General features: G+C 47.9%; 2 protein-coding genes across 8 annotated transcripts in view; one reads left to right on the top strand and one right to left on the bottom strand.

Annotated features, from left to right (window-relative positions):
* USP35 (ubiquitin specific peptidase 35) overlaps window positions 1-10,023 on the bottom strand; it is a 44,881-nt gene extending 34,858 nt beyond the window's left edge. The window contains exons 1-2 of one of the 7 annotated variants that reach the window (XM_082219038.1): window positions 2,301-2,368; window positions 1,518-1,788 (exon numbers count right to left, since the gene is read on the bottom strand). Coding sequence is in view for 2 of the 7 variants with exons in the window: in XM_082219034.1 (XP_082075160.1) it covers window positions 2,403-2,462 (60 nt within the window). In the remaining 5 variants the exon portion in view is untranslated. Of the gene's footprint in view, window positions 1-56; window positions 203-1,517; window positions 1,908-2,300; window positions 2,480-3,812; window positions 3,931-9,772 lie in introns of those variants that run through there. The other 6 variants (XM_082219039.1, XM_082219036.1, XM_082219035.1 and 3 more) reach the window with 6 other exon arrangements.
* On the top strand, window positions 2,495-11,560 carry KCTD21 (potassium channel tetramerization domain containing 21; the record flags this gene model as incomplete). Its single annotated transcript, XM_082219469.1, is given in 4 exon segments — window positions 2,495-2,519; window positions 2,522-2,736; window positions 2,739-2,862; window positions 10,279-11,560. Coding segments are annotated over 4 exon segments (1,176 nt in total). The 3' UTR covers window positions 11,091-11,560.
* Window positions 11,561-17,213: the final 5,653 nt, after the last annotated feature.

Raw genomic sequence — 17,213 nt, 5'->3', positions numbered from 1 at the left:
AGTACCAGATCTCAGAAATACCATAACTGTCATTCTGAATCGGGTCAAAGTCCTACCGCTCCCAGATTTATGTCTCCGGCAGTGTGCAGTCAAATGACTCAGAGAAGCCTACAAGTAAGGTATAATGAAAATGGCCAGTCTCAGTCCCTCTCTCTCTCTCTTACCCAGCTTGTGCCCAGTAATGACAGGTATACTGAGGCCCCTATTTACAGAAACACAATTTTAGTTAATATGGCCGATAGTCAATGGCAGACCTAGCCTTCATGAAAGCACCCAAGTCATCTTAATAACAGCCATAACACCTATGCCAAGACAGTCAATAAGTTCAAAGTGTGGTGGCTTCTTTTTGTTGGCCTACACACATCTTCCCCAACCTGCTGCTCCCCAGATGTTTGGGACTGCAGCTCCAAGCTAGAGGACGCCCAGTGAACTTAAGAAGAGTGGCATAGCGTGGGTTGCTGGTGCCCGGGGCAGGCAAGACACCAATGGCACCAGAAGGTACCCCCCCTGAGCTAAGCGGGGCCACGTCGCACAACCCACCCACCCACGCAGGGTGGAGCCTGGCCAGCCAACGCAGCCCTTGGTGGGAGACTCATCCTGACACTCACGAAGAAGAGTGCTGGCCCGGGCTGCGCTGGGTTGCCCACTGTGGGCTTGGGCTGCTCTGCTGCCTTTGCCAGGGTAGAGCGAGGGTCCCCCAAAAGCTAGCACCTGCACGGGGGCACCTGGTTGCACCCCCTCAGAATTTTGAACCCAGGGCCATGGCCCCCGGGACCTCCCCGCTCCCCTAAACCATGCCACTGCTTGATCAGACCAATGGCCCATCTAATCCAGCCTCCTCGCAGGAGACTTGACTTACAGCTGGTGTTTGCACAGTGGTTAGCATCCCAGAGAGCCCTGGGTTCAAATCCCCACTCTTGTCACATAGCTCACTGCCAATCACTCTCTCTGTCCAACCAACCCACGAGATTATTGCAAGGATAAAACGTACAGGTGCACATCTATTTCTTATTGCATCGACACCCTGTCTTTCCTCTAATTTGCTCAAGGCGACATGCCCAATTCACAACAAGCCTGCCAGGTAGGTTAGACAGAGACTGGCCCGAGGGCACGCCCAGGGAGCTTCAAGGCTGCGTGGGGATTTGAACCCATGTCTCCCAGGTCCTAGTCTGACATTCTAACCACTAGACTAGGCTGGAGAACCTTGCACAATACTGTGCGCTCCTTAAAAGAAATGGCAGAACGTAATAAATAAATGCATCTATTTACTGCACCACAACTGCACTTCTCTGATGGCTGTAATTCTGCAGCCGTTCTTATTACAGAAGTACGTGGTGGTGACAGAATGGAGAGAGCATGAATTTCAGTCTGAGTTAGCAACGAGGCAGCCTCACCACTGGCACTCCCCCTGGACTTCTTCTTGCATCATGTCAATAAGCCTGACAACTTTTTTGTTTGTTCTGCTGCAGGAACATTCCTCCATCTTTCCACATTTGCTATTCCCTCTGCAGACTCACCTGTCTCGCCAAAACCTGACCATATGGTTCCTTAGTTCACAAGAGGGCGGCACCCCCAGGGAAAAGAACGAGTGACCGGAACAAAAAATCAAGAATTGTGCTCCAAAATCAATTCCCAAAACCACATCTCGGCCTTGAAAGAGATGACGTTTCTGCATTGCAGGGCGTTGGATTTGGTGGCCCTTTGGGTCCCTTCCGTCTCTACGATTCTAAGTCATCCTCCAGGGGAAAAAGAGCAGCACTGAGCATGTGCAGAGTGCATCTTAAGCAGCTAGAAGACAACATAGGAAGAGCGCAGCTGCATTAACCCAAAGATCGATGGTTGCTTTCCCTGCCAGACCCCTCAGGAAAGACCACAAAGTGGGGGCAACAGGGCAACTGCCCTCTTCCATCATTTGCCACCCAGCATCAAGCACTCAGGGATATACTGCCGCTAAACATGGCTAGCAGAACCGCACCTAACCTCCATGAATTCGGCTGCGATCCCTGCATTGCGCGGGGTTGGTCTAGATGACCCGTCGGGTCCCTTTCCAACTCCACGAAGAAAGAGGGGTTCGCACGGAGATTCTGAGCCGAGGAAGCTCCCCAAACCCGAAGGACCAGATGGGGCCACCCTGCGCCCATTTCCCTGGGAGAAATTCCCCCTCCCGCTTGCAAAACCCAGCGGCGCTTCCTCGCAGAGCAGCCTTCCGCACTGCACGCGCGCGTTACCATTGCGCAAAACGGGGAGGCGAGCAAGAAAGCAAGCAAGCGAGGGAGGGAGGGAGGCTGCCGTTCACTTACTTCTCTCTCCAGGTGCAGAAGACGCCTTTGCAAATAATAATAATAATAATAGCAACGCCCCACTTTTCCTCCAGCGCCCCGCTTGCAAAAAAACCAACCCACCCAGACTTGGTGGTGCAGAGGGAAAGCGCCAGGAGCTGCTTTGCTGCAGCCGGCGCGCATCACCACGGAACCACCTCCGGCTGCTTTCGGAGATGGGCTCGCTCTGTGGGTTTGTTTTCTTCCCCCCTCCCTCCCCCCGAGTCACAATTCCAGGGCTGCGTCCCCTTTAACACCAGCTGATCGCCGGCCGCCTTTGCCCCGGAGCCGGCTGGGAGTTGTAGTCCCGTCCCCGGCCCGCGGCGCTGGCACCGGAGGCGCCCAGGAAATACAGTTCCCACGGAGCATTGCGGCCGGCTGGGGTTTCCCTTCGTCTCCTAGGCAGGGCAGATCCACCTCTCTCTCTCTTCCCCCCCTCCCCAGTCCACCCAAGCTTTCCCATCGTGTTTTTTCCCTCTCTCTCCCCTTCCCCACCCCAAAGAAGCATCTGCGACAGTGGTCCAGCAGGTTGGCAGCGCGACAGGTAAGTGATGCGAAAGATCCAGGTGCGCAAAAGAGGGCGGAGGATGCAGGGGGGAAGCCCTCCAATGAATGGGATGCTGGCTGGTCGCAGGAGAGATCAGCAGGGGGATCCCAAAGGCTGGGCCCCTCAGAGACATGCCTTTGGCTCAAGGTTCATGATACACCTTGATGGGGTTTTTTGTTTGTTTGGGGAGGGGGGGGGGCTTTTAAAACCCAGCTGGATCAGAAGTTACATTTCTCACGAAAACTGTCGGAAAGTTCCTCTGAAAGGAGAACTGCATCTGTTGAGTTTCTACCTGTCAGGCAGTTAAAGGTGACAAGGTAGCAGATGTGTACCAGGTCCTTTTCCGGTTTGACATTGTCCTTCCACTTTGGTATCCAAAGGTGCTCCCAAGCGTATACACGCTTACATAAACTGTTGATATCAACATGTCCCTATCTAAATGCCTTCCAACATTATGTACAAGTTTGTAAACCGCTCTTAAATTATACAGAGCAACAAGGCCCCTACACAACAGTAAAAGGTATATTCATATTATTTCCCCCACCATAAGTTATCTTACAATAGTCCATAAAAGGACCCAGCTCTATTACAAAGTCTGCTGTCATCCCATAATTTTAAAACCCCGTTGTTTTTAGACTTTGTGCTGTCTGATCATTTTTTTATTCAATCTCTGCATGCAAACGCCTTTACTTTTCTCCATCTCTTTGCAGTACTTATTTCTGCTCTAAGTTACTGAGATCGTTCAGATGTGTGTTTGCGTAGAGACATAAAAATACCCATTTATAACCTAGACTCTTTTCTTTCTTTACTCATTATAGGGAGTTGTGATAGTCCAGTGGCTAGAGAGATGGCCTTGGAAGTTTGAAACACAATTTTATGCCACAGCTTTAGCTGTGAAGGTGACCGGGGGGCTTTGAGTTCAGTCACTATTTTTCTGCCTAACCTACCTCGCAAAGTTGTTGTTGCATGAAAATGCCATCTGCTTTGGAGGAGAGGCAGACAGGCAGGCCATGAATGAGACATAAATAAACCCTCTGCAGCAGACCGTATCATTTCTGTTTTGGAGAAGGGAAACCATTATTAAAAATTGCCTAAAGCCTCTCAGCAATTTCCATTGCCGAGGTGGGGCTGAGATCCAGGTCTCTCATTCTGCTCACAACACCATCCAAACTCTAGGGAGAGACCAGCTCATTTGTACAACATCCGTCTCACATGCAGAAGGCCCCAGGTATCTCCTGTTTTGGAAAAGGAATTGGATAACAGGTAATGTGAAAGAACCTTTTTCCCACGTACTACGGTCAAGTCAGATGTCCCCCATCTTATATTTGTGCAGCTGGTTTTTTAGAACAGGCATCCCCAACCTTCGGCCCTCAGATGTTTTGGACTACAATTCCCATCGTCCCTGACCACTGGTCCCGTTAGCTAGGGATCATGGGAGTTGTAGGCCAAAATATCTGGAAGGATGGCAGGTTGGGGGTGCCTAAGTTTAGAACCTTAGATTTGTCCCTACTGAAATGCGTTTTGTTACTTTGTTTTGGCCCAGTTCATCAATCTTTTCAGGGCATCTTGAATTCAAATTCTGTCTTCTGCGGTGTCATCTGCCAATTGGATGAGCATCCCCTCAATTCCTGCTTCTAAGTCATTTACAAAGACGTTGAACAACAAGGGGCCCTGGACAGATCTCTGCAGCACCTCCATTTGTCACTTTTTCCCAGGATGATATGAGGAACCATTAGTGAGTGGTCTTTGGGTTTGGTCAACTCCAAATCAACCTAACAGTTACCTCGTCGTGCCCATATTTTACCAGCTTTAACAGGAGCATATCATGGAGGACTTTGTCAAGGTCTGAAATCAAGATACACTATGTCCACAGCATTCCCCTGATCCACCAAGTTTGTACCTCTATCAAAGCTTGTAACTCTATCCTCTGGCATGACTTGTTTTTGAGAAACCCATGTGGGTCTTAGTAATCAAGGCATCCTTTTATAAGTGCTCACAGACCGACCATTCAATTATCTGTTCTAGGACTTCTCCTGGTATCAACGTCAAGCTGATCTCTCGCTAGTTATCAGGATCTACACTGGCCTATCTCTAGTCTCTAGTCTGCAGAAACCTCACCTGTTCTCCAAGAATTCTCAAAGATTGTAAACAGAGGCTCTGAGATTATATCCGCAAGTTCCTTTAGTACCCTTGGGTGCAGCTTGGGTGGAGATTTGAATTCGTTTATAGTAGGTACGTGCTCCCTTCTCTCTTTCACCCAATAGCATCTCTCTGTCTTCTCCATTCAGAGGACCTACCGCTTGCTTGTTCTTCCTCTTGTTTGCACATATCCAAAGAAACCTTATTCTTATTCTTAACCTTTTTTGAAAGTCTGAGCTTTAGCCCGCCTGACTTTCTCCCTGCGACTGTTTGCTGTTTTCATAGTAGTACAATGAAGTCAGACGTGGGTGGCGCTGTGGGGGGTGAGCTCCCGTTGCTCGGTCCCTGCTCCTGCCAACCTAGCAGTTCGAAAGCATGTTAAGGTGCAAGTAGATAAATAGGTACCGCTCCGGCGGGAAGGTAAATGGCGTTTCCGTGCGCTGCTCTGGTTTGCCAGAAGCGGCTTAGTCATCCTGGCCACATTACCCCGGAAGCTGTAAGCCGGCTCCCTCGGCCAATAAAGCAAGACGAGCGCCGCAACCCCAGAGTCGGTCACGACTGGACCTAATGGTCAGGGGTCCCTTTACCTTTACCTTTACGACTATAAATGCACTTCTGTGAGGAGGGAAATTCATAGTTTAGGGGCCGCCACAGAGAAGACCCTGTCCCTTGCTACACCCACTACCACCACCTCGATCCTGCAAGGGCAACAAAATTACCAAGAGGATTCTCTCTGCAGATCTTAAGAGGATCTGTAGGGAAGGAGAAGGCCTTTCAGATATTTGGAGCTTAAGTATTTAGAACTTTTAAACACTAATGTGATACTGCCAGGTTACATGTAACAGGAGAGGGTAAAGATGCTCTGTCTGAGACGATGAAGCGATGTTCCTAGTCAGAGTAGGAAATAGTAGCTAATGGGCAAATAGTCTGACAACTTCTTCTATCTTAGGGAGAAAGAGGGATGCTATACTTTCTGGCAAATCTGTTTTGATATGACTTTTGTCTGCTGGGTCCACATTAGAATTTCTTCTAAATGTGAAGTTGTTGAAAGCCAAGATCATCGCAAGATCTGAGCTGCACGCAAAACCTTTTGCAGGACCTCAGCTCCTTGGAAAGATGAATGTAGCTAGACCAGGCTTGTTAGAGGCAAGGTAAAATTAAATTAAGGTTGCCACGATCTCTGCACTTAATTGAGAATAAGCTTGGCTGAATTCACAGAAACTTCCTTCTGAGTAATCATGATTGGGATCGGGCCAGGGGGCAGACCCTGACGGCTGAACCAGTTTTCTAGTTTTTGTGGCTGAAGGCAGACGGCAAGCCAGAATTGGTAAATCATCTGTTAATACACGGCTGGTTCCTTTTATCTAAGAGCACCAACCTGGATCTACCTATGATCTTATCTTTAAAGGTAGGACTGGTTTTAAGGGATTAAAGGTATAACGAGATGGGGCCAAAAATATCAGACAGGATATGTGCAAATATACCTTGATTAGCTGCGCCTTGCCTTACGATACAACCCCAAAGATAAACATGGAGATATTTTGGAAGGAATATCTTTTTTAAGGATAGGTTTTAAAGTGTGGTTGAGGCCACAGTGGCCTTAATGTTGCTTATGTATTTACATGTCTAACACACTTTTGTACGCCTCAGGGGAACTTACATCAACGTCTGCAGGTTGTTGTTGCAGATGGCACTTCCGTAACAAAGCTTTTGCCAATTTGACATCCTCCAGATGTCTTGAACTGCAACTACAACTCCCATCAGCGCCAGACACCATGGCCAGTGGTGGTGTCAGGGATGCTGAGAGTCAGTCCAGTAATATCTGGAGTGCCACAGGTTACTCACCTGGTCTGCACTGACTGACAATGACTCCAGGGATTTCAGAACATAAGATTATACGGTTGCACCTTGTTTTTCAAGCAGTTAGTTCTCGAACGTTTTGGCTCCCGAATGCTGCAAACCCAGAAGTGAGTGTTCTGGTTTGCGAACTGTTTTTGGAAGCCAAACATCTGATGCGGCTTCCGATTGGCTACAGGAGCTTCCTGCAGCCAATCAGAAGCCGCGCTTTCGTTTCCGAACGTTTTGGAAGTTGAAAGGACTTCCGGAAATGGATTCCGTTCGACTTCCAAGGGACGACTGTAGTAAGAGTCTTCTGTATCCAGCCATTTGCCCTTGCCCTCCAACATTTCTCTCCTAAAGGAGGGATTTCTTCTTCTTCTTCTTCTTCTTCTTCTTCTTCTTCTTCTTCTTCTTCTTCTTCTTCAACCCACCCATCTGACTTGGTTGCCCCAGCCACCCTGGGTTGCTTCCAACATATATAAAAACATACTAAAATGTTAAACTTCAGATAAGTATATGCATACAAGTCTCATTCCTTTGCACTGAGCTATGGCTCTTTCATAGCCTTTCCTATGTAGACAAGCACAAAACCGTCCCACCAAGTTAGCCATCACTCCACACAGAGATGTATCCTTGCTTCAGGTTAAATACAGAACGGCTCTGACCAGTTGTTTGACATTTTTTCAAGGTCAGTTAAGCCCCTGCTTTGCAGATAGTTATTTTAAAAACAAAGGGGGTGGAATTTGCGCAGGAGCAAAAGTTCATCAGCGCAGCCACTTGTTTCAAAGCTAGGCCGTCGGGTCGGACCACAAGCGCAAAGCAGGTCAAGGAAGCAAATATCCACATAGGACTCAAAGGTCCTTCACCAGTGACCTTCGACTCATATGCACACCAACATTCTTCACCCAAGGGGGCCAGTTTCCTACCTGCGTTTCAGTTATCCTCCAGGTATTATGTAGGCCTCAAGTCAGGGATGGCTAAACTTCAGTATACCTGAAGGAGCGTCTCCACCCACATTGCTCAGCCCAGACACTGAGGTCCAGCTCAGAGGGCCTTCTGGCAGTTCCCTCACTGCGAGAGGTGAAGCCACAGGGAACCAGGCAGAGGGCCTTCTTGGTAGTGGCACCTGCCCTGTGGAATGCCCTCCCACCAGATGTCAAGGAGATAAACAACTACAGTCATACCTCGGGTTACAGATGCTTCAGGTTGCGTTTTTTTCAGGTTACAGACGTGCCAAAACCACGAAGTACTGGAACAGGTTACTTCTGGGTTTCAGCGGTTGCACATGTGCAGAAGTGCTAGATCGCGCTTTGCACGTGCGCAGAAGTGCCGAATTGCAATCTGCACGTGCGCAGACGCGGCGCTGCGGGTTGCAAATGCTGTGGGTTGCGAACGTGCCTCTCGTACAGATCACATTTACAACCCGAGCATCCACTGTACCTTGCTTTTAGAAGACACCTGAAGACAGCCCTGTATTGTGAAGTTTTAAAACGTTTGATGTTTTATTATGTTTTTATATTTTGCTGGAAGCTGCCCAGAGTGGCTGGGAAACCCAGCCAGATGGGCGGGGTATTATTACAGTGGTACCATAGTTCTTGAACTTAATCTGTTCCGGGAGCCCGTTCGACTCTCGAAACTGTTTGAAAACCAAGGCGCGGCTTCCGATTGGCTGCAGGAGCTTCCTGCACACAAGCAGAAGCCGCATCAGACGTTTGGCTTCCAAAAAGCATTCATAAACCAGAACACTTATTTTCTGGTTTGCAGCGTTCAGGAGCCGATTTGTTTGGCAACTAAGCCGTTCAGGAACTAAGGTTCCACTGTATTTGCCTCTTAATTACGCACCAGCATAATGGCATTTTGTCCCCTTGGCAATGGGCACCTATTATTTTGCGCTTCAGAGGCTTAACAACAACAACTCAGGTCGTCCCCAGCTGAATTGTTGTTTAGAAGTTTACGGCTGATACAACATACAATGAAGGGTTTTTATTATTATGATTTCTAATTTTCGGTCTTACATATTTTTACATGCCCTTCCTTGCACTTAGATACTTTCTGTTGAGCGGTATACACATTCTTCACATTGTTTTATTTATTTGTTATTTGTTCCATTTATTAATCGCTTCCTCTAAAATATTTAGAAGCAATTTAACAATAAAAGAATAGACAAAGCAAAAATCAGACCCAGCTTCCCGACTTCCCATAAGAGGCATCTATCAGTTTGATCACTGTAAGAATTAGATGGTGGACTACCTTCTTAGGAATATATGGCTGACCACTGTTGGACTTAGGACACAGCTACATTAGTTTTTGGGACACGGGTGGCGCTGTGGGTTAAACCACAGAACCTAGGGCTTGCCAATCAAAAGGTCGGCGGTTCGAATCCCCGTGATGGAGTGAGCTCCCGTTGCTTGGTCCCTGCTCCTGCCAACCTAGCAGTTCAAAAGCACCTCAAAGTGCAAACAGATAAATAGGTACCGCTCCGGCAGGAAGGTAAACGGCGTTTCTGTGCGCTGCTCTGGTTCGCCAGAAGTGGCTTAGTCATGCTGGCCACATGACCCGGAAGCTGTACGCTGGCTCCCTCGGCCAATAAAGCGAGATGAGCGCCGCAACCCCAGAGTTGGTCACAACTGGACCTAATGGTCAGGGGCCCCTTTACCTTTTACATTGGTTTTAAATGTGTTATAACACCACGACACCAGATGGCGCTGTAGAGTTTGATCCGTCGCTAATGTGATTTCCCATTATGAGCTTTGCAACGTGTTTTCCCAAAACGTTTTTTTTAATGTGTCTAGATCCAGCCTTAGAATGCAGACAGAAAACTTGTGCTCATCCAGCAAAACAATTCTTGCATTTCTTATCCCTCGTGTTTCCCTTGACACCCTAATTGGCTTACTCCCTCCAAGATCAATCTTTGCCCAAGTGGTCTTACCTCACGGATGGGTCGGTGAAATGGTCTTTCCAGCCTCAGATCTCACCTGACGCAGTGAATAAAGAGTCGTGGGGAAAGGCCCATTCACGCAGCCAACTGTTATTCTTCTCTTCCATAACATGCAAGGGTTCAGCATGCCGTGTCATAATGGATTGAAGAGGGTCTGAAAGTTCTGACTCCTAACACACCTTTCCGTAACCTGGTACAGTGATACCTTGGTTCACAAACTTAATCCGTTCCAGATTTGGAACCAAAGCGTTCCAAAACCAAGGCGCGCTTTCCCATAGAAAGTAATGCAAAACGGATTAATCTGTTCCAGAGTCAAGGGCTTTCACACCTCCTCCTCCTCCTCTTGTTCCTTTACCTCTTCTGCTCCACCAGAAGAGGATTGAAGAGGGAGGTAAATGGAAGAATTTTAATGCACTCAAGTTTCTCCCCCTCCCAAAAAAATCCCACCCCTAAACGATGCATGTGCTAATGTCTGATGCTCATTCCTTCCATCCTAGATCTGCTCCGGACGTCCCTTCCCCCCACCATGTCAGAGCCTATAACGCTAAACGTTGGTGGGAAGCTGTACACAACATCCCTGTCCACCTTGACAAGCTTCCCAGACTCCATGCTGGGTGCTATGTTCAGCGGGAACCTGCCAACCAAAAGGGACAGCCAAGGCAACTGCTTCATTGACCGGGACGGCAAGGTTTTCCGCTACATCCTCAACTTCCTGAGAACCTCCCACCTGGACCTCCCAGAGGACTTCCAAGAAATGGGCCTGCTCCGCCGAGAAGCAGATTTCTACCAGGTCCAGCCGCTGATCGAGGCCCTGCAGGAGAAGGAGGTGGAGCTCTCTAGGGCAGAGAAGAACGCCATGCTCAACATCAGCTTGGACCAGAGGACTCAGACGGTTCACTTCACCGTCCGGGAAGCTCCCCAGATCTACAGCTTGTCCTCTTCCAACATGGAAGTGTTCAACGCTCACATCTTCAGCACCTCCAGTTTGTTCCTCAAACTTCTGGGCTCCAAACTCTACTACTGTTTCAACGGCAACCTGTCCTCGATCTCCAGCTACCTGCAGGATCCCTACCACGTGACCTTGGATTGGGTTGCCAGCGTGGAAGGGCTGCCGGAAGAGGAGTACACCAGGCAGAACTTAAAGAGGTTGTGGGTCCTGCCGGCCAAGAAGCAGATCAACAGTTTCCAGGTGTTTGTAGAGGAGGTACTGAAAATCGCCATGAGCGATGGCTTCTGCGTCGACTCCTCTCACCCACACGCCTCGGATTTTATGAACAATAAAATTATCCGGTTAATACGGTACAAGTAGGCGGGGCCTCTTTGCCCCCCCGTTCCGCTACACATAGCAACAATGCGCTGAGGTTCGTGTCTGGACGCGGGTTTCCCTTTCCGAGCCCGCTTCACGAATCGTGCGCTAATAACCTGAATTACAAAGCTAGTTTTCTGCTTAACAGACTAACCAGTGTATGTCGAAACTCCAGATTAGGGATGTGTGACAGATTGGTTTGTGGGCCAGGTGTTAGTAGGGACTGAGGAAGATCTCTGGTTCCGTGTCAACCAATTGCCCTTCTTCTAAGATGCATCATTGGGAAGGGACGAGTCTCTTCCTGTGGGCACCGGCAATGACATCAGCACCGGGGGCATTATGTACTGCCCTTGTTTGCCCCCCTTGCCTGTTCGATGCTATATTGTGCCTGGCAAGGAAGAGGCAGAAAGGGCGAGGGAGGGGGAATGTTGATGGATAAATCTGTTTCCCAAACGGCACAATGCCAGAATGAAGCTGTTCATCCCTTATCTGTGCGGTTGACAGGGCAAAATAGCAATACTGAACTGTTTACACAGAGACTGGGAGTTGTGAAGAGATCCCACATTTTGTTTAATGACGGGTGACTCATCATTTTAACCTCTCTGCCTCATTTTCCCCACTGGGAAGAGACTTGTGCAATCTTAACTTACTATAAAGGGCAGCCAAGCGGCTAAAGGCGGTTAAGGATGTCTGTGTTTCTGCAAGAGCTGGAGGATTCGGGGTGAGAGAGACTTTCTGACCTGAGCAGGGCATGACAGCCATTGGAGTTGATTCCCTCCTCGGTCATATTATAACGTCTCTGGCATGTAGATATGAAATTGCCCAAGTTTCCCCAGTGCAGCAGTTTGCCTCCATGCTGTCGCTGTTTCCTTTAACGTGAGTGGCCAGTTGTAAGATTCAAACGGTCTGAAGAGGCGGCCTCCAGGATATTTGGGTCTTTTGCCTGTGGTACAAAATGGAGCATGGCTTCATGGTAGTAGGCTATTGGGGGGTATCTGTCTCTGCTAGCTGGCTGTAGGTAGAACGAAGGGCTGTAGCTCAGTTGCAGAGCCTCTTGCTTTGCATTCAGAAGGTTCCAGGTTCAATCCCCAGCTTCTGCAGATACGACTGGGAACATCCCCAACTGAACTCTGAAGTGCCACTGTCGGTATGTGTGGATGATACCGCGCTAGGGAAACAAATGCTCTTGGTAAAACGCCAGCTTCCTATGACCCTGTTTGTTCCTAAGGAGAAAGGAAGCATCTGAAAACTGCCTATGTGGAGAGTGCAGCTAACAGGCATTAGACAAATGCAAGATCATATGAACCACAGAATTGCAGAGTTGGAAGGGACCCTGTGGGTCATCTAGTCCGACCCCCAACCGTGGGGCTCGAACCCATAGCCCTGAGATTAAGAGCTACATGGCTCAGGGCTGAGCTACATGGCTTGGGGCCATGATATCTCCTTCCAGCCTTTCCAGAGCCAGCCAGCAAAGGGAGCATTTTGCAGCTGGTTACCCCAGCACTCATAATAATAATAATAATAATAATAATAATAATAATAATAATACAGTGGTACCTCAGGTTACATACGCTTCAGGTTACAGACTCCGCTAACCCAGAAATAGTACCTCGAGTTAAGAACTTTGCTTCAGGATGAGAACAGAAATCGTGCAGTGGCAGCAGGAGGCCCCATTAGCTAAAGTGGTGCTTCAAGTTAAGAATAGTTTCAGGTTAAGAACAGACCTCCGGAATGAATTAAGTACTTAACCCAAGGTACCACTGTACTTTATTACTTATACCCTGCCCATCTGAATGGGTTTCCCCAGCCACTCTGGGCACCTCCCAACAAAATATTTAAAACACAATAAAACATCAGACATTAAAAACTTCCTAAACAGGGCTGCCTTCAGATGTCTTATAAAAATCAGATACTGTAGTTGTTTATTTCCTTGACATCTGATGGGAGGACGTTCCACAGGGTGGGTGCCACTACCGAGAAGGCCCTCTGCTTGGTTCCCTGTAACCTCAATTCTCGCAGTGAGGGAACCGCCAGAAGGCCCTCGGAGCTGGACCTCAGTGTCCGGGCTGAACGTTGGGAGTGGAGACGCTCCTTCAGGTCTACTGGGCCGAGGCTGTTTAGGGCTTCCAAGGTCAGCACCAACACTTTGAATTGTGATCGGAAATGTACTGGGAGCCAATGTAGGTCTTTCAAGACCAGTGTTATGTGGTCTCGGCGGCTGCTCCCAGTCACCAGTCTAGCTGCTGCATTCTGGGTTAGTTGTAGTTTCCGGGTCACCTTCAAAGGTAGCCCCACATAGAGCGCATTGCAGTTGTCAGATTGAGAAAGGGTGTTGGATACGGACGGACATAGATTCTCAGAGCAAAAAGAAAAAAAGCATGAAGGGGCCTAGGTTTTGATCAGGCCTGCACAACTTGTGACACCCTCACCCCCAAAGAGAACACAGCTCACTAGCCACGTGCTTCATTTGGAGTAGACTGCATTTCTGCATTGCAGGGGGTTGGACTGGATGACCCTCGGTGTCCCTCCCAACTCTGCAATTCTATTATTTATTCATTTGAGGCGGCAGTCCCACTCACACTTATCTGGGAGTGAGCCCACATTGAACACAGCGGGGACTTAACTTCCGAATAAACGTGCGTAGGAGGGCGCTGTTAGGGATTTACTGCCCAACTTTTGCAAAAGTCTCCGGAGGGCTTAACGAAAAAAGAAATATATTTCATAATGGAAAGCAGTAGAAGCAACAAAGCAGCAGATTGTTTTAAAGCCATAACGACTAAAATACACAAAAGCAATTAATAAAAGCAGGAGTGTTTCTAGGGCACGGGTGCCTATGGCCAGGTCATCTCTCTCTAGGAAGGCATGAAGCAGTGGTAGCCAATTAATAATAATAATAATAATAATAATAATAATAATAATAATAATAATAATAATTTATTTGTACCCCATCCATCTTATTGGGTTGCTCCAGACACCTTGAGCGGCTTCCAGCATATATGAAAACATTTAATAATAATAGCACGGTACCCTACGCTTGTTGTTGGACTACAACTCCCATCATCCCTGGCTATCAGCCATACTTCCAGGGGCTGTAGTCATAGTCCAACAGTGATCTTGGTCCCCTGGCCAATGGTATAACAGCAGAGTGGGCAGTCAGGAAAGAGGGAGCTTGCCTCAGGACAGACCAAAGATGTCTGTAGGAAATTGGTTGCCAACACTGTAAAAACATCTGACTTTTCTGTGCACAGAAACTGGTCCTGTAAAAACTCTTTTGAGATTTCAGTTCACCACTTCTTGGAAAGAATTCAGAGCCAGGTAGAGGGTGACTTTGAAATTTGCTTCATCGGGATGCCAAAGTGACCTTTTGAAAGGTGTCCTTAGACGTTGACCCTCGATGCTCTGGGGGGGATTATGACGAATGGCGTTCAGTTCTGCAATAAATGCCAAACTCCATGACAGATCCTGTAAAGACATCTTATTGCAGAGTTACAGGGTCTTTGGGACTCTCTCTAAAAGCATATTGGGTTTAACAGATGTTTATAATAAATCCACTTGTTAACTTTAGAAACACGCCTCTGAGAATTCCACATGTGTGTCTGGGCTTGGTTTATGACGGATCGCAATATCCCACAGGTAGTTGTTGCATGACAAAAGTAGAAGATGGAGCGTGACCTCGGTCCTCACCCCACCCCTAAGTTGCATGGCCCCCATTGACTAAAAGGGCGATGAAATTTGTTAAAGAGCATTTTTCAGACACAGAGACTGGCATGGCGGCCCATTACAGATAGATTGTGGTTTTCTATGCATCAGGGCAGGAGGCACTGTGATTGTGTTGAACAACATTGCCTTTCCATTAAACTGACATCTAGGATAGATGACTATAATAAATTGTACATATGGGTCTGTCTTTGGAGAGTCTCCAGAAAGCTGAAGTTAATTCCGAATACAGCCCCTGCATCACTAACCGTAAACTGCCCTGTGATTTTTGGAAGAAGGGTGGAATCAGACAATAGGAATATTATCTGAGCATCCAATAGTCCAGGCATAGGCAAACTTGACCTTCCCGATGTTTGGGGACTACAATTCCCATCATGCCTGACCACTGGTCCTGTTAGCTAGGGATGGTGGTAGTTGTAGTCGAAAAACATCTGGAGGGCCAAGTTTGCCTATGCCTGCAATAGTCTCTGGGTACAAAAAAACAAAGCGATGATTGGTTTTCAAGCCTCTAGGGCACAGGTGGGGAACCTGTGGCCCTTGAGATATTGTTGGACTCCAACACCCATCTGCTTCAGGCAGATTGGCCCTTTAGTCAAAAATAAATTAGGGAGGTTTTATTCCAGAAACAACTGGAGGGCTTCAGGTTCCCCCCACCCCTGTCAATAAGCATTTCCTAATATTCAACTGAAACCTACCATCTTATAATTTCACCCATTCTATTTTTCCAGACACTTTATCATCTTGGTCACCTTTGTTGTAGTTCAGCGAAAACCTGGAGAGCCAAAGATTCTCCACAGCTGGCTGAAATGAAACCAGTGAGGTTAAAAGAGAAAGCAAGCTAAACACCTGCAGGATAAGTCTTCAAATCATGGGATGTCAGTTCCAATCACTTTCTGACTTGCTCATTCAGACAGTCAATAAACTTGTCAGGGTGTTTCCCCACTAGACAGCTGAGGCAACTTTGTATATTTCTGGTGTGCAAAGTTTCGCACCAATTTTCAGATCCTAGGTTTGCGTGGAATTCAAGTGGCTCTGGCAGAACGAAGAACAATAACAGCAAGAATTTATCTATCACACATGAAGCTGTGTGGGATTTGAGCTCACATTACTATTTATTTGTTTATTAGATTTATCAGCCCTTTGTGTAATGAGCTTGCAATCAATCCTCAGCATGAATACAAAAAAAAGAATTAAAGCACAAGCATTCTCAATGGATGGAGCTGTACAGGTACTAACAATAACAGCTTGCTATGGTCTGCGGGTGGTGCTGTGCTCTAAACCACAGAGCCTAGGGCTTGCTGATCAGAAGGTTGGCGGTTCGAATCCCCACGAAGGGGTGAGCTCCCTGCCAAGCTGGCAGTTTGAAAGCATGTTAAAGTGTAAGTAGATAAATACCTTCCGGTGGGAAGGTAAACAGCGTGTTTCCATGTATTTATATGCCAGGGACGCGGGTGGTGCTGTGGGTTAAACCACAGAGCCTAGGACTTGCCGGTCAGAAGGTCAGCGGTTCGAATCCCCGCGACGGGGTGAGCTCCTGTTGCTCGGTCACTGCTCCTGCCAACCTAGCAGTTCGAAAGCACATCAAAGTGCAAGTAGATAAATAGGTACCGCTCCGGCGGGAAGGTAAACGGCATTTCCATGCACTGCTCTGGTTCGCCAGAAGCAGCTTAGTCCTGCCGGCCACATGACCCGGAAGCTGTACGCCGGCTCCCTCGGCCAGTAAAGCGAGATGAGCACCACAACCCTAGGGTCGCCCGTGACTGGACCTAACGGTCAGGGATCCCCTTTACCTTTCTATTGTCTGCATGCAACATGTGAAAGTTTCATTCATTCCTATTATTACAGCTTCCTGTGCCCCAGTGCTGTGCTCTGCCAGTCAAGAAACAGCTTTTGCACGACACAAATTATGGCGGTGACACTATGCACAATTTAGGAGTACGTCCAGTGGGACTGAAGAGTAAACGTGTTGCAAATCCCTTTAACACTTCCAGTTACAAACCAGTGAGATCCATATAGTAAAAGCCTGCAACCCCATGTTCAACCTGATACACTGTCTGCCAGGAATAACTCCCATGAAATTATTATTATTATTATTAATTGAATTTATATACAGTAATACTTTACGAACGTCCACCTCATCAAGTGTCCGTTCCGGCGAACGTCCACGGCAAACCCGGAAGTACCAGAACGGGTTACTTCCGGGTTTGCCACTCGCGCATGTGCAGAAGCGCTAAACCACGCTTCACGCATGCGCTGAAGCACAAACCGCTCCGCGTGTGCGCAGACGCGGCGCTTTTTCCTGCATCCTTTTCGGCTAGCGGCCGGGGCTCTGGAACGCATCCCAGTTGCAAAATAAGGTACGTCTGTACCACCCTATGCCCGGACACTGAGCCTCTTGGGATCGCTGAT

The sequence above is a fragment of the Podarcis vaucheri genome (assembly GCF_965113315.1).
Source record: "Podarcis vaucheri genome assembly, chromosome: 4".
Taxonomy (NCBI): domain Eukaryota; kingdom Metazoa; phylum Chordata; class Lepidosauria; order Squamata; family Lacertidae; genus Podarcis; species Podarcis vaucheri.
This window is presented reverse-complemented; position numbering and strand designations above follow the sequence as displayed.